Genomic DNA, 16,705 nt, shown 5'->3' with positions numbered 1-16,705 from the left:
GTTGATGGTGTGGTCTTAGGGATTTTGATGTGAAAGTGAGAAAATGAGGTATGACTGTGAGAAACGTTTGAAAAAACATACTTTGAAGTCTCACATTTCCTGTAGTTTCGGCTAAACTACGTGAAATGGAATTAGTAACTTAAACGAGTACTGACCTTGGGAAGACGAAGTTTGAGTGGAATTCCATGAATGTAGTTTACCGGAACGGAAGGATATGTGCCCTTCCCTAGCCTAAGTTACCCGCCCAAGAATATTTGAAAATGTTTTTCCAAACTTGTTAATTTTCAGATCATCAGTTGTTTATTCTTTTTTACAACAAACTAGATGATCTGTGCGTTAAAATATGGCTCTTCCGGACATGCGCTCTCTCACATATCCTTCCGTTCCGGTAAACTACATTCATGGAATTCCACTCAAACTTCGTCTTCCCAAGGTCAGTACTCGTTTAAGTTACTAATTATGCCGCAGCCGATTCGATGAGGTGAGTAAAGTGTGCCTACTGCCACAACAGAAGGCGTGATGCACGTGTTTGTCTGCCGAGTCGCATAACCACTGTGTGACGACAGGCGGCAAGGATACTGTATCGATCAGCCAGAAAACATGGGGAAATGTAATGACCCCTCTTTGTGTGTGTGTTATGTGTGTGTGTGTGTGTGTGCTTGTGTATGTGTGGTTGTGTTTGTGTGTATGTGTGTGTTGTGTATGTGCGTTGTGTCTGTGTGTGTGTCTGTGTATGTGTGGTTGTGTTTGTGTCCGTCCGTCTGTCTGTCCGCCCGTCCGCCCGGCGTTTTTCTTTCTTTCTGTCAAAATGTCTGTCCAGGGCTCCCCACGGACGCCCCACTTTTAAATTTTAAAGGGTCCATGGACCCCCACTGCAGTATTTTAGAGGGTCCAAAAGCTGAAAAGTTCCAGTGTACTTATAAAACATTGAGGTCACGTATAGTGTACTGCGAAGTGTCGATTGCAGTCTGAAAATGGTATCTACGGTACGCACGATAAAGGAAATTTAGTGCGCCCTAGGACCCGCTCTTTTAAAATCTAGTGCGTCCAGGGACCCCCTCCACAAATTCTAGTACGTGTTTTCGGCTTCTTGTGCGTATATAGGACGCAGGGACGCGCGCTATGGGGAGCCCTGCTGTCTATACACGTGAGAGAGAGAGAGAGAGAGACAGAGACAGAGACAGAGACAGAGACACCGAGAAAGAGACAGAGGCCGAGGGGAGGTAGGGGGAGGGGGGCGAGAGAAATCCGACGACTGCCATGGCATGCCAGTGTTTTGGTAGGTGGGAACAACAGCAGCCTAAAAAGCTAACCTACTACCCATCCCCCCCCCCCTCTTCGCCTACCCTCCACCCCCCAAAATGATGTACTCGCCAATAATCATACAATATGATCCAAAAACATGAATCAATACGTATCAAATAAATAACGTGCGAATTGGTCTGGGAAAAGGACAATGTTCACAACTAAACATAATGTATAAGGACAAAACCAAAACATATATAAGTATAGGCATCATATTCATTAACTTCTGAGTTGCCCCAAGAAAATGACAATGTTCCGGCTAGCTCATGAATAAAGTTAAAAACTACTTGACACCTTTCACAATTTACAGTGGAAGGGAAGACGATCCGGGTATTAAAATGACCAACTCCACGATTTACTTCCCTTGCCTCTACATGCTTCTCCCAGCTTTCGTGCCTTCATTTTTCTTTCAGCAAACGGGGTATACGGGTATATATATATATATAACTCCTCTTGGTCTCAGCGCACGCACACACACGCACAAACACATGTACGTACGCAAGCACATTAACACATTTACACACACACACACACACACACGTCTCAAGGTGTTTTTTTGGTATCAATCCTGTGACCTCTTTCGGGCCCTGGAACTTTACTGCTTTATTACACCCCCGGTATAGGGGTGTGTATAGGTTTCACTGGATGTGTTTGTTTGTTTGTGTGTTTGTGTGTTTGTGTTCGCATATAGATCTCAAGAATGAACGGACCGATCGTCACCAAACTTGGTGAACAGGTTCTATACATTCCTGAGACGGTCCTTACAAAAATTGGGACCAGTCAAACACACGGTTAGGGAGTTATTGGTGGATTAAGATTAAGAGTGACATATTAATGGTCAAAGGGAAATAACCTTCTCAGTTGGTGGCAGTGAGAATGGTTATTTCCCTTTGACCAACGGGGGTGTTTTTCCTACCTCGACGTACCCTTTCGCAATGGACCCTGTGTTTACATTCTGACTTCTGACTTCTGACTTTTGACTTTTGACTTCTGACTTCTGACTTTTGACTTTTGACTTTGACTTCTGACTTCTGACTTTTGACTTTTGACTTCTGACTTCTGACTTCTGACCTGTGTTAACAGTTTTGCTGACTATCTCAGATTTGTCGAGACTTTTCCATAAGATTAGACGATCCTTCCACTTGGACTCATACCAGAAAACCAACACCCTGACTGCTTCATGTGTATAGTTAGAATGTTTGACAAATGAACGTCTCAAAAGCCACCAGTGTCATTGTGCCTTTAAATTCAGTGTTGTCTTTCTTTGGAGGTGTCCTATGCAAACGCGTGTCCTAGCAGTTAGCCATTACATATATTTCTATCGGTGGTTATCCGCACGCATTATCATCTCAAAGATCACGCATTTTCTGGAAGATATGGAATGAGGGAAATTTGTCACATGTCGAGCAGCGTTTCACGTGTTACATCCAGCTGTGTCGGAACTGCTCTGGGTTAGCTCTGTGCCGGAATCGTGTCCATGACGCGCTCTCTGAGGCCCACTCAGGGTTGATGAAGTAGCGCTCCTTCCTGGCACTCTTGCAGCGAGGACTTTGGTCCCCTTGCAGGGCCCCAGTAGCAGCAACGAAGAAAACGTCACGATAGGATGTGTGGCCAGAGGGATAGTCCCAAGGGGGTGATGCGTCCATTTGCACTGGGATGAAGTAGGGTTGCCGTTCTGACAAGTTGCTGTGAAAGAAAAACTACGTTATAGTTTTTACAAGCACAAAGTAGGGTTGCCCCTAAGACAAGTTGCTGCAAGAAAAATGTGACGTCATTGGTTTTACTGGCACGAAGTAGGGTTGCAGCTTAGACATTATGTTGCTGTAAGACAAAATGACGTCATCGGTTTTACTGACAGGAAGTAAGGTCGCCGCTTGGACAAGTTGCTGCAAGAGAAATATGACGTCATAGTGTTTACTGACACAAAGTAGGGTCGCCGCTTAGACCGGTTGCTGCAACAGAAATCTGACGTCATTGTTTTTACTAGCAAAAAGTAGGGTTGCCCCTTAGACAAGTTGCTGCAAGATAAATATGACGTCATTGTTTTTCTGGCAGGAAGTAGGGTTGTGGCTAAAACAGGTTGCTGCAAGATGAATATGACGTCATTGTTTTTACTGGCAGGAAGTAGGGTTGCGGTGTAGACAAGTTGCTGCAAGATAAATATTACGTCATTGTTTTTACTAACACGAAGTAATGTTGCGGCTTAGACAAGTTGCTGCAAGAGAAAAACTGACGTCATCGGTTTTACAAACATGAAGTAGAGTTGCCTCTTGGACAAGTTGCTGCAAGATGTTACTGGCACCAAGTAGAGTTGCCGCTTGAACAACTTGCTATCTAGATACGTGATGTCATTTTTGGAAGATGAAAGCCCTTAGTATATATTAGGGGCTTGAACAAATCGCTGGAATAAAGAAGTGATGCCATTTCAAGTGAGGCGAAGAAGCCGGGTAGCCGACTGGAAGCAAATCAAATACTTTATCGCCTATGTCTGCTGGGAGAGACGCGTGACGTCATTGAAAAAGTTCAAAATCTGGAAATCCTGAGAGAAAGCAACTTACTTGACTTTATCACGTTTTTGAAAGACCTACAATAACAATGCCCTAAAAATGAAAAAAATCTCCCGTGTACGCCATGAAAGAAGGGAAGCAATTAGCTTGCTAGTAGTTCTACATTAATCTCACCTTTTGTAGAATTCTTTCTCGTGCGCTGGAAATTGCGGTTGACGCTCAACTGTTGCTGATCTCCTGGCATTGTCTTCACAGCGGCTGTAAGCCAATTGTTTGCGTATAGCTGACGTCACAGAACGTGATGACGCAGACAAGTCCGGGGGTGCTGACTGCGGATGGATGCGTAATCGTGATGACGTCATAGCTGTAGCAGCTTGACTCTGCTTCCATCGCTCACGGACTGCCGCTGTTTCTGCAGGGAAAATAATCATAACTCTGAATAAAAGTTTAGAAAAGTACTAACCTTGTCAAACTTAGTAGACAAGCAAAATTGTACGTCATTTCAAAATAAATAAACTTTGACCAAAAAAGGGATGAAAATATGTTAAACGAGAAGCCTCAGTACATGGATTAATTGGACACCAGGCCAGGAAAGCAAAAATATACATGATGACGTCAGTCTTAAGTCAGTGATAGCATCTCACAGAATGACACCATAACATTGAAGAGCAAGTCCCTCATGACGTCAGTGCTGTCGTGACGTATGGCAGTTCTACACGTCAGTTTGAATGAGCCCTACCTTTTCTCTTCGCAGTGCTTATCAGACGCCTGTGGGAATCGTAAGACCGGATTGGAGGCGGGGGCAGCAGAAGAGGAAGGGAATTCATCGCCATTGCAAAGTCCAGTCAAATTATGCGGGATGCGTCTGTGAGGGGTTCACAGCAGAACGACAGCCCACGCGTCACCAACGTGTCTCGTTGACACAAGCATCTGTGATCTTTCCGTTGTGTGGAACTGCATAATTATTGTCTGTGATATCTTTTGACGTAAAAAAAAAAGAAGAAACAAACAAACAAAGAAGGACATAATACTAATAATATTAATAATAATAGTAATAATAATAATAGTAATAATAATAATAATAATTGTCAGTAAGTACTGGTGTCACATGACTGATGTGAACCAGTTGATTGGCTAATGGCGATGCGCTTAAATCTGTTAGCGCACTCTTGGAATTTTCTCGATTTGCTCTATAAATCCCTTAGTGCACTGGGATGTCTCAATAACTTAAATAATAATAATGAGGACATTCATATGGTGCAAATCCTAAAATAGTTCTAGGCGCCATGAAACGAAGATGAAGAAAACGTTGAATTACGTCTGGTGTGCCAGCTCATACAATTTATTTGCACGCACAAGATACAAAGCAATCACTGACTCTGCATAAAAAACATACACACAAAACGCCGAGAAAGCAATTGCAAAAAGAAACAACAATCTATGAAACGATAACCGCAGACCGCTTTATAATGGTAATATTACCTACCACCCTCACCGAGCTCTGAAACAGTACCTGAGTAAGTTTCGTTTACATACATATATTGCTATTTCATATGTTACGCGGATTTCCATTGGTCAATTGGGCAAAACTGAGCTCATTGTAAAAAGTGATATCGACGACATTTCCGTCGATATCAGTTTTGATATCGACGACCTCTTTATTGCTTCCCCACTTCAAAAACAAAAACACCTGAATTTAAAAACAAACAAATATATATGAAAATGTAATGATCCCAGAATTTAGTTGAGCAAGTGACTGAAGACTTTTTGAAAGAAAAGACATTTTTAAATACTGAAAAGTACAAGAAAAGAGTGAACAAAAAGAAATAATAATCAGAGGGAGGGATGTGGAACAGCCAAAACTGAGACAAATACTTTTGTAATTTCTGTACAGTAAATACAAAATGTCCAGAGAATTAGCAATATATCTAACATTGACTGACTGTGTGACGATATCTTCTGCTATTGGTCTGTTTCGACAGTGATATCAAAATCTCGACCTCCGGTCTCGATTTTGATATCACTGTCTCAACAGACCATAGCAGAAGATATCGTCACACAGTCCGTCAATATTGGGTAATATCTCTTGCTTTGTTCTAATCTCTTGTTTATAAAACAAAACAAAACAAATCTCTGACAAGCATTAGCTTCAAATAACCATAATACAACTTCGTTTACATATCTCTTGCTTTGTTCTAATCTCTTGTTTATAGAAAGAAAAAAAAAATCTCTGGCAAGCATAAGCTTCAAATAACCATAAATCAATCAATCATTTATTAGCGCCAGTTCTATAGATAACGCAGGTGCAATATACAGGGAAATGATACCTCCGACAGTTTCACGGCAATGCGAGTACTCTGACTGTGACCACATGTGGCAAAAGGAGCAGATATCGATTTTCCTGTTATTATAACACTCAAGGGGTTACCCCTAACACCTGACTGTGGCCGTTCCAATTACGAAAGCGGAACAAACGTGCTGCAATCGATTTTCAATATGTTATGCATTAGCGCCAGGTTAAACGGCTTCTACTGATTCAAGTTAATTAACACTGACACACACACGCGCGTGCGTGAACACACACACACGCACACGCACGAACACACGCACACACACATTCATGTACATATGCACACACCCACACACATACACACACATACACATACACATACACACACACACACACACAAACACACACACACAAAACACACACACACACACACACACACACACACACACACACACACAGTATGTGTGTGTCGTTGCGCGTTGGTCGAAAGAGAGGTAACAGAAGACTATAATTGGACGTCTAAGGCGTCGAAACCCCGAAATGCCTTACCTAGGTGTGGGAAAATAGGTAAACCCCTAAGCCGACACCCATACCCAGTACCCTCAAGCGACCATTAATGGATTATCGGGAGAATAATTCCTGAACTAGTCACGGTGGTTTTGGTAACAGGTTCGGTCAAATGGAGCTCCAGGAAAACAGCTACATGAAAACAAACCGTTGGCTTACATTGTGAACACAATGATATGTTCAGTTCATGCATGTTGTGTAAGGTCATGTTGCTAGAGTGAAAAGCGCATTGGCCTTCTTCGTGCTGTTAGTTGTTAATTTTTATTTTTTTTAAATGGCAAGTACCCAATGGAAGTGTAGTATTTAAGTGTCAAGCTCAGTTTCCTCCTAACATTTAAGAATGCACTCATACGAAGGTGGACATGTTTGTGATAGCTCATTTTATTGCCAAAAAACTATTACATGTAAATATATCTACATATCCGCACGCACGGCACACGCACACGTACAGACACACACACACACACACACACACACACACACACACACACACACACTGGCACACACACACACACACACACACACGTACAGCCGCACACATACACATACACACACACACACACACACACACACACACACACACAATGACGGAACAAACGTCCACACATACAAGAACATGCAGGTTTGCGTTAAACGAAAAACAAAATAATAATTAAAAAAACACACACACAAACAACACATAAATGGAAATACAAATCGATAACCAGTAATAGAAAACTGAAAACAAAAACAAAATACAAAGACACTCTCGTACTTCTAACTTGGCAAACATTACGCACAAAAAATAAACGTATTAGAATCAATGAAGCAATTTGTTTGTTTGTTTGTTTGTTTGTTTGTTTGCTTAACGCCCAGCCGACCACGAAGGGCCATATTAGGGCGGTGCTGCTTTGACATATAACGTGCGCCACACACAAGACAGAAGTCGCAGCACAGGCTAATGAAGGAAGCAAACAGAATGTGCTACTTACCTCTGAAAAATATCTTCATAAGAAATTGTCAGAACCACATTTGGACGTTCCATCTTTTCACCGGAGCTGTGGCACTGCGTCTGTGTGAGAAACAACTGATCAACGTCGGCGAGTTCGTCCCTGGGTCAGGGCGTTAGCTATTTTCTCCCCCCTTTCCTAACCTAGGTGGTGGGTTCAAGTGCTAGTCTTTCGGATGAGACGAAAAACCGAGGTCCCTTCGTGTACACTACATTGGGGTGTACACGTTAAAGATCCCACGATTGACAAAAGGGTATTTCCTGGCAAAATTGTATAGGCATAGATAAAAAAAAAATGTCCACCAAAATACTCGTGTGACTTGGAATAATAGGCCGTGAAAAGTAGGATATGCGCCGAAATGGCTGCGATCTGCTGGCCGATGTGAATGCGTGATATATTGTGCAAAAAAATTCCATCTCACACGGCATAAATAAATCCCTGCGCCTTGAATATGTGCGCGATATAAATTGCATAAAATAAAAATAAAAAATAAAAAAAATAAACCCCTGCGCTTGGAACTGTACCCACGGAATACGCGCGATATAAGCCTCATATTGATTGATTGATTGATTGATTCTTCCACCGCATTTTATGTCCGCCACGCATGCAGTGTTTTCGGAGTGAATTAAGCCGACGAAAATATCGTCTTATATTTCACACCCAGTGGACAGCTAACACCCCTGATGATTCTGCAAACACGCGTTATGACGGTTTGAGGGCCGGAAGCACTCACTGGAAACTTGTTGATTAGTTTCCACCATTGTCCAATAACGAAGTAAACACAAAGCAGGTAAGTGCCCAACATTGGTCCCAGGACATTATTATTTTATCGGATGAGAACGGGTCCGCGGTGTTATGAGCCTAGAAGCCTAAGAGGCGAAGGAACAGAACAATCCCACCGTGAGAACAGAACAAGGTATTTAAAGATTAGGAACGGTCAGTGCTGGTCTTATAGAGCGCTGTCATACAATCATGAGATCTCACCTTTTTTTTTACTGAAACTACAAACAGTGAGCAGAGCTGTGGTTTATACTTACTTATTTTCAGCACTAAATTTGGAAACACTTCAACCAGAGAAATGTACGGAAAATCGTAAAAATACACTGGATATACTCTGAATATACACTACAGGGATGGCCAAATCTCACAATTTTAACCCGCCAGCCGGGCGAGTAACTTCAAGAAAGTCACTAGCCCGGCAGAAATTTCGCTGGCCCGGTACATACCACACTTTATCTGCAGTGCTTTAAATATATACGGCTTTAAAACTCTAAAGCACAACCAAAAGGGTTGCATTGGACCAGAATTTTTATTGGCCAGCCGGGCGAGTTGCCAGGCGGTTTCTACTAGCCCGGTGTAACACGAAATTCTTACTCCACGAAATATTTACTCCGGAGTAAAAATTTCGTACGAAATTCTTACTCCGAGTACACCTTTCGTACGAGAAAAGAACTCCTCAAGGCACGAAAAAATTACTCCCTCCACGAAATTTTGACTCCCCAATTTTTTTTACTTCCAGTAAAAATCTCGTACGCGAAAATGAGATGCGGGCGAAGGGATAATGCCAATACGTGATCTCGCGCAAACAAATGTCGCGCTACCCTCCCTCCACCCCTTCCACCACCAAGACTAACAGGGGACAAGGGAGTAAAAGTTGCGTACACCTGGCGTGGGCAGTAAATTGCTCGTGTTAGGGTGGAATAATTTATTCGTTATTTATTCGTCAGGGGAGTAACATTTTCGACCGAAATGTGACTCGGAACACACCTGTCGTGGGGAGTAATTTTCTCGTGTTATGGGGGAGTAAGTTTTTCGTGAAGGGAGTACAATTTTCGTACGACATTTTTACTCCGGAGTAAAAATCTCGTGGGAGTAATTTTCTCGTGTTACACCGGCGGATTTTGTACTCGCCCCTGGCGACAAGGCGGACGATTTGGCCATCCCTGCTCTATACGTGTGCATCACGCGCCGTCATTGCTTACTTCTTACCACCCCGAAGAAGGCAGCGACAAGTTGTCGAAATATTGATTTAGAATGTAGGCTACCAAACCTGTTTACTGTTATGTTCTCTTTTTCTTTTTTTTAAATAAACACATTATGTATGATACATCTTCTCTGGTCGTAGGATTTAGGACGGTTTTTAACATTGGCTAATTCTAGAGTTACAGAAACTAACGGATGAGATCAACACCTATACATAAATAGGTAACTGCAGTGTCTGCATATAGGTAACACGTTTTCAATCTTGCAACAAAGTTTTGTCCTTCAACTCTGCGGTAGTCTAGCTTCCAGGTAGCTTAATCGATTGTCTGATTATTGTCCGGCAGAGAAATTAACTGTACGCTACGCCGTGGCCGAACAGTAAACTGACTTCTGTTACTTTCAAACCTGATCGTCTAATACGGGGCGCTGAGCGTACCCACCGGTCGACGTAGCGTGGAGAAAGATTTGACTATAAGCTCCGCCGTTACCTTTTTACTCAGTTGACAGTTTTCTATCCTTCTTCGTTCATTCATTGCACCGTTATCCTCTTCTGTTCCTTCTACCGACCATACCAGCTCGTTTTCTACCCCCGGACCTTATCAGTCAATCTTGTTTCCTCTCCACGGACCTCCTTCACATATTTTCTGTTCATGACCCTGCCTTTCTCTCCCAATAGACCTTCTCCCAATAGTTTCCTTTCCATAGACCTTCTCCCCGTAGTTTCCTCTCCGTGGACCTTTTCCCCATAATTTCCTCTCCATCAACCTTTTCCCAATAGTTTCCTCTCCATGGACCTTTTCTCAATAGTTTCCTCTCCATTAACCTTTTCCCAATAGTGTCCTCTCCATGGACCTTTTCCCCATAGTTTCCTGGGACCTTCTCCCAATAGTTTCCTCTCCATGGACCTTCTCCCAATAGTTTCCTCTCCATGAACCTTTTCCCAATAGTTTCCTCTCCATGGACCTTTTCCCCATAATTTCCTCTCCATGGACCTTCTCCCCATTGTTTCCTCTCCATGGACTGTCTCCCAATAGTTTCCTCTCCATGGACTTTTCCCCCATTGTTTCCTCTCCATGGACCTTTTCCCCAATAGTTTCCTCTCCATAGATCTTTTTCCCATTGTTTCCTCTCTATGGACCTTTCCCCCAATAGTTTCCTCTCCATGGACCTTTTCCCCATTGTTTCCTCTCCATGGACCGTCTCCCAATAGTTTCCTCTCCATGGACTTTTCCCCCATTGTTTCCTCTCCATGGACCTTTTCCCCAATAGTTTCCTCTCCATGGATCTTTTCCCCATTGTTTCCTCTTCATGGACCGTCTCCCAATAGTTTCCTCTCCGTGGACTTTTACCCCATTGTTTTCTCTCCATGGACCTTTTCCCCAATAGTTTCCTCTCCATGGACTTTTCCCCCATTGTTTCCTATCCATGGACTTTTCCCCCATAGTTTCCTCTCTATGGACCTTTTCCCCATAGTTTCCTCTCTATGGACCTTTTCCCCATTGTTTCCTCTCTATGGACCTTTTCCCCATTGTTTCCTCTCCATAGACCTTTTCCCCAATAGTTTCCTCTCCATGGACCTTTTCCCCATTGTTTCCTCTCTATGGACCTTTTCCCCATTGTTTCCTCTCTATGGACCTTTTCCCAATAGTTTTCTCTCCACTGTGGACTTTCCCCCCATTGTTTCTTATCCATGGACCTTCTCCCCATTGTTTCCTATCCATGGACCGTCTCCCCGAATAGTTTCCTCTCTATGGACCTTTTCCCCATAGTTTCCTCTCAATGGACCTTTTCCCCATAGTTTCCTCTCCATAGACCTTTTCCCCATAGTTTCCTCTCAATGGACCTTTTCCCCATAGTTTCCTCTCCATAGACCTTTTCCCCATTAGTTTCCTCTCCATAGACCTTTTTCCAAATGGTTTCCTCTCCATGGACCTTTTCCTCAATACGGCCGGGTTTCCTCTCCATGGATCTTTTCCCCAAACTTCCGATGTGCACAATTCTTTTGGACAAGGATTTTTAGAAAAGTAACGTCATTTTCCCCCCTCCCCCCCTCCGCCCTTTTTTCCCCAAAGGTGTATGGCCTTCACCTTGGGCCTGTTTATTATGCTGGGTCACGGGGTCCTGCAAGTGGTGTGCCAGTTCGGTGAGGGCCATTACGATCCTCAACCCCAAATCAGTGTTGACTTTAAAAAATCACCCCCTCCCCACACCCCTCACACAGGAGACAACAGCAGCTAGCCAGACCCAATTACAAACAGCTGTCAGTGTGTGTATACTCATTGTGCAGGATGCAATATGGTGCTAATTGGCACCGCATGCTCATACTTGACTCGGTACGTCTCACTGAATAACCAAAACGGTTCCTTCGAATAATGAACATTTAAAACTAAATTTTTTTCTGTGCCTTTTTCTTTTCTTTTGTTCTACTTTAGCACACACAAAAGCTCTTTTTGCCTTGGATTCCTTCATCCATCCCGATTAGGCACCGCATTTTGTGCCATTGAGCTTGCACCGAAAATCAACGCAAGTTTTTTTCTTCTAAACTGAGACCATTCTTTTGCCTGGATAAATCTGAAATACTGGCTTTTGCAATGGAATCCGAAACGTTCACCTTCAGTTTTAGTTCAGATTCTAACACAAGTCTCAATGACAATGGTATGCTGTCGTGATCAGCTTGGGAAACTGAGATTGGGAGAAAATCAGTCTTCATCGCGGCATTTTGTTACAGTTTACAAAAAATGTAGTCAGTGGTGCTCACAATCATGCAGCTTTTTAGCATCGTTGTGCTTTGTTGTGACAAGTCAAGTCAAGTCAAGTTTTATTCCGATAAAAACCCCGTGAGGGTACATGGAAAATTAAAAAACACAATAAAAACACATTTCATTCAACACCAAATAAAAGGAACTAAAACAATTTGCTGTATCGTCTGCTACGCCGGAAGTGTTAAGCAAGGGAAGCTACTCTGTGAGAAACTCTTCAGCTGTTGCTATGATGGAAAACATACTTTGGTGTACATAGAACTTAGAAGGCAAGAAAGGTGGGAATATCCATGAAAATATTGTGCGCTTATTTCTGTGTGCTTTATATCCGATCCGATAGTTTTTTGTTTGTATGTTGTTTTTGTTGTTTTAGCGTTTAGTGTTAATCTGCGGTGGCATGTAGTTTTGTTAAATCTTCATCGTGATCGTAGAAGCTTGCTGTCAATATCTCTCAGTGCCGAGCAGAGCTCAACTCAACTCAACTCAACTCAAATTTATTAATCCATATGGAAATTATGTTGTAACAATACTCATTTCCAATCAAAAGAATAAGAATGCATACTAAACACAGTCTCACTTACGCAAACAGTCATCCGTCAAGTCAAGTCTGCCAACTCACAACTCACTCACACAACAACAGCAACAGCAATACAATTTAACAAAAACCATAATTCCAATAACAAAAAGACGTCCAAGAGTCCACCTCCACATCCACGCACACACAAGGTTTACAAAGCACCACATGTCGACTAGAACACCGCACATTTGGGCTACGGTAATACAGTTACTAAAAATACATACATTACAGATAACCCAGCAACAGAGTACAGTAATAATTATGACAGAGCAGCTATACGTGCAGATGCCACTAGCAAGTGATCAAAAATGAATCTGTTACCTTGACCTTAATTTGTATTTAAACGATCGTATTTCTTATGCGTTATAGTATGTGTGTGTGTGTGTGTGTGTGTGTGTGTGTGTGTGTGTGTGTGTGGTAATAAATCATCCATGAAGTGAACAGTGTAAGCTAGATTTCTTCCTGAAAATAATTGTTGAATTTTCACCTAGGATGCATATATTTTTTGTTATGGTGAAAACTCCCAGACACTCTTTAAGGTGTTACAGCACGCACTTAATTCTATTTCAGCTAGTTCACAACACAGACTGCTTGAAAGGAAAACAAAATGAGGATGGATCAACACATCAAAAGACTGATTGAAAAGTACACCATTGAGGCTTCCAGGCTCTCAGGCCATGGTGCCATAGAGAAGTACAGCATGGCCTACGCTCAAGCCAAAGAGCTGGGAAACGCGTTCACTCTGCGAGCATGTGCGGCAAACTTGGGGGCTGCATATGTGAGCCTGGGAAAGAAGGAAGAGGCTGAAAAGGGAATTGAACACCTGAAAGAATCCATCCCGCCAGCAGGCATAGTGGATTGTGTCTCCAATGGAGATCTATTTTTCAACATTGCACTCGGATATGAGGTGGCTGGGAGGTACAGAGAGGCTGGAAGCTACTTTGAAGACGCGCTGAAAGAGTATAAGGGAGAGAGGGACAACCTCAACATGGAGATTGACACTTTGAAACGCCTTGTGCAGGTAAGTTGGCTAGGTTGTTTTTGTCTTTCAGTTTTGGCTCTTTTTTTCAGGACAGAGAAGTAAATAAACCAAGACAGTCCAAATGAAAAATAACTTATCCTATAGCATAGAGTATTGCAGTTTAACAAGCAAACAGTTCCACAGGAATACCAAGAAAGAAAATCACAGACATGCATGTACACATGCTTGCACACACATACGCGTAAGCATGCAAACACACATATATATATATATCTATACACACATACACATGGCAACATTAGAATTCCAACCACTCTCATGGAAATAACACTGGTATGCTACTTTCCACAAACATTTGTAGAAGTAGTATTCATGAAACTGTGCATGTTTTCTTCTCAACAGAATAGTCTTCTCCGCAAAAGGACAGCAGAAATGGTGAAATGGTACAAAGAACTAGAAGAAACCTACCGGCGTGCAAACAAATTGACCGATCAACTGTTGGTGATGGTACAACGGATAGCAAATCAGCAGCGACTGGTAGGACAGAGCTTTAAACAAAAGACGCCAGGACCAGAGGCGGGGATGGAAAGCACAGGGGAAGAGAATGGTGGGGAGGAAGATGGAGAACAGCGTGAAATTAATGGAGCGGTGGAGCAGTGTTGCAACATGCTTGAAAATGTTCGAAGAGAAGGGAAAATTACAGGTTGGTCTTATGTGTGTGTGCTTCTTTACCTTTTTTTCTGAGGATGAGGGTCGGCAAGGGTGTGTTTGTTAGTGCGGTTTTATTCGTTTGCAGTTGTGGTGCCAGTTGTTATTGTGTGTTAATGTTTGTGTGTGTATACATTTGCATGTGCATTTGTGTGTTACTGTATGTAGGTGTACATGTGTGTTTTTGTGTTCTCCTTTTCTCTGCGTTTGTGCACATTTAGTGCACAGGTATGAATCCCTCTATCTGTGTCTTTATCGAAGTAGTAGGATGTTACTAAAGTGAACCCATAAAAATATCTTTCTTCACACGTACACACAGACAGACAGACAAACACGCAAACACATACACGCACGCACACACGCATGTGTGTATGCAATTGTTTATTGAGTGCTTTTTATTGAGTCACTTGAGAAAAAGTGACTCTATGTAATCGGTCAGTGTTAGTCTGTCCGGCCGGCCGTCCGTAGACACCACCTTAACGTTGGACTTTTCTCGGAAACTATCAAAGCGATCGGGCTCATATTTTGTTTAGTCGTGACCTCCAATGACCTCTACACTTTAACGATGGTTTCGTTGACCTTTGACCTTTTTCAAGGTCACAGGTCAGCGTTAAAGGAAAAATTAGACATTTTATATCTTTGACAAAGTTCATCGGATGTGATTGAAACTTTGTAGGATTATTCTTTACATCAAAGTATTTACATCTGTAGCCTTTTACGAACGTTATCAGAAAAACAAGGGAGATAACTAGCCTTTTCTGTTCGGCAACACACAACTTAACGTTGGGCTTTTCTCAGAAACTATAAAAGTGACCGGGCTCAAATTTTATGTGAACGTGACTCATTGTGTTGTGAATAGCAATTTCTTCCTGTCCATCTGATGCCTCATATAATATTCAGAACTGCGAAAGTGACTCGATCGAGCGTTTGCTCTTCTTGTATTTTCTTCCTTTTAACTAATTGGATCTTTTCTTTATTCAATGCACAAGTCTCTCTCTTTGATGGAATGTTTTGCATTTTTTTGCTTTTAGTTGTTCAGGCTAATGAAACAAGCTTCATTTTATTAAAGCTAAAAGCTGGAAGTATGGTAAGTGAAAAATTTGTTTTCATTACACACATGGGTTTTATTCACAGAACAAAAGACAGCAGATCAAGTCATGTACAGGGTGACCCCAAAAAAAGAGTACCCGAACAAAACGTCATAAATTGAACAAAAATAAAGCAATCTTCATAAAGTTTATTTACACACACAAGTAGCCTCTGCATGACTTGCACAGAAAATGTTAGCGTTCTAGCTTGTCTTTCAGGAAAGTTATGCTCATTCTACAGAACATGCTCCAAATGGCCTCCGCGCCGCTGCAGACAAACTTGAACTCGCCGCGCAAAGTTATCAATCACACGCACACACTCCTGTTGCGAGATTCCGCGAATGGTTGTTGTGATGGCTCTCTTGAGTTCTGTGATTGTCTGTGGGTTGTTCCTATAGACGTTGTCTTTCAGGAACCCCCAAAGATAGAAATCTGGGGGATTTAAATCCGGGGGAGGCCATTTGGAGCATGTTCTGTAGAATGAGCATAACTTTCCCGAAAGACAAGCTAGAACGCTAACATTTTCTGTGCAAATCATGCAGAGGCTACTTGTGTGTGTAAATAATAACTTTTATGAAGATTGCTTTATTTTTGTTCAATTTATGACGTTTTGTTTGGGTACTCTTTTTTTTGGGTCACCCTGTATGAAGGTAAAAGAGACCATCACTGCACAGGCTGTGTATGAACTTTGATTAGGTGTGGTGTGTTCTGTTGTGGAGCTGTGGACAACTCATTACTGGCTCTGGCACTTTTAAATGAAAGTGAATGCTTATTTGCTACTTAACATCCTGCCTTATTATCGCTGATGAGGTCTATGTCGGCGAAAAGCATCTGCTTGACCAATGTTTTTGATGAATGGAATAGTGCTGGACTCGTTTGAATACTTGCACAACATACTCTGCGTCATGCAAATTAAGACAGCAAAATGTACAATTTCTGGCACATCTGTA

The 16,705-nt window shown here is 42.2% G+C and overlaps 2 protein-coding genes across 6 annotated transcripts in view; one reads left to right on the top strand and one right to left on the bottom strand.

Annotated features, from left to right (window-relative positions):
* Nucleotides 1-1,913: 1,913 nt before the first annotated feature.
* Nucleotides 1,914-4,787, bottom strand: LOC138958723 (uncharacterized). The gene is made up of 3 exons (XM_070329983.1): nucleotides 4,552-4,787; nucleotides 3,987-4,224; nucleotides 1,914-2,991 (listed from the first exon to the last, which is right to left on the bottom strand). The coding sequence occupies exons 1-3, from the start codon at nucleotides 4,643-4,645 to the stop codon at nucleotides 2,727-2,729; spliced, it is 597 nt and encodes a 198-aa protein (XP_070186084.1). The 5' UTR covers nucleotides 4,646-4,787; the 3' UTR covers nucleotides 1,914-2,726.
* A 7,828-nt stretch (nucleotides 4,788-12,615) lies between these two features.
* The window catches only part of LOC138947512 (tetratricopeptide repeat protein 24-like), a 29,399-nt gene continuing 25,309 nt past the window's right edge, over nucleotides 12,616-16,705 (top strand). For 4 of the 5 annotated variants that reach the window (XM_070319029.1, XM_070319020.1, XM_070319014.1 and 1 more), the window contains exons 1-3: nucleotides 12,616-12,678; nucleotides 13,548-13,998; nucleotides 14,362-14,662. In XM_070319029.1, coding sequence (XP_070175130.1) covers nucleotides 13,585-13,998; nucleotides 14,362-14,662 — 715 coding nt within the window. In that variant the 5' untranslated portion in view covers nucleotides 12,616-12,678; nucleotides 13,548-13,584. The remainder of the gene's footprint in view (nucleotides 12,679-13,547; nucleotides 13,999-14,361; nucleotides 14,663-16,705) is intronic. The other variant, XM_070319009.1, reaches the window with a different exon arrangement.

This window comes from Littorina saxatilis, linkage group LG1, assembly GCF_037325665.1.
Source record: "Littorina saxatilis isolate snail1 linkage group LG1, US_GU_Lsax_2.0, whole genome shotgun sequence".
Lineage (NCBI taxonomy): Eukaryota > Metazoa > Mollusca > Gastropoda > Littorinimorpha > Littorinidae > Littorina > Littorina saxatilis.
Note: the sequence above shows the minus strand (reverse complement) of the source record. Positions and strands in the feature narration are given on the sequence as shown.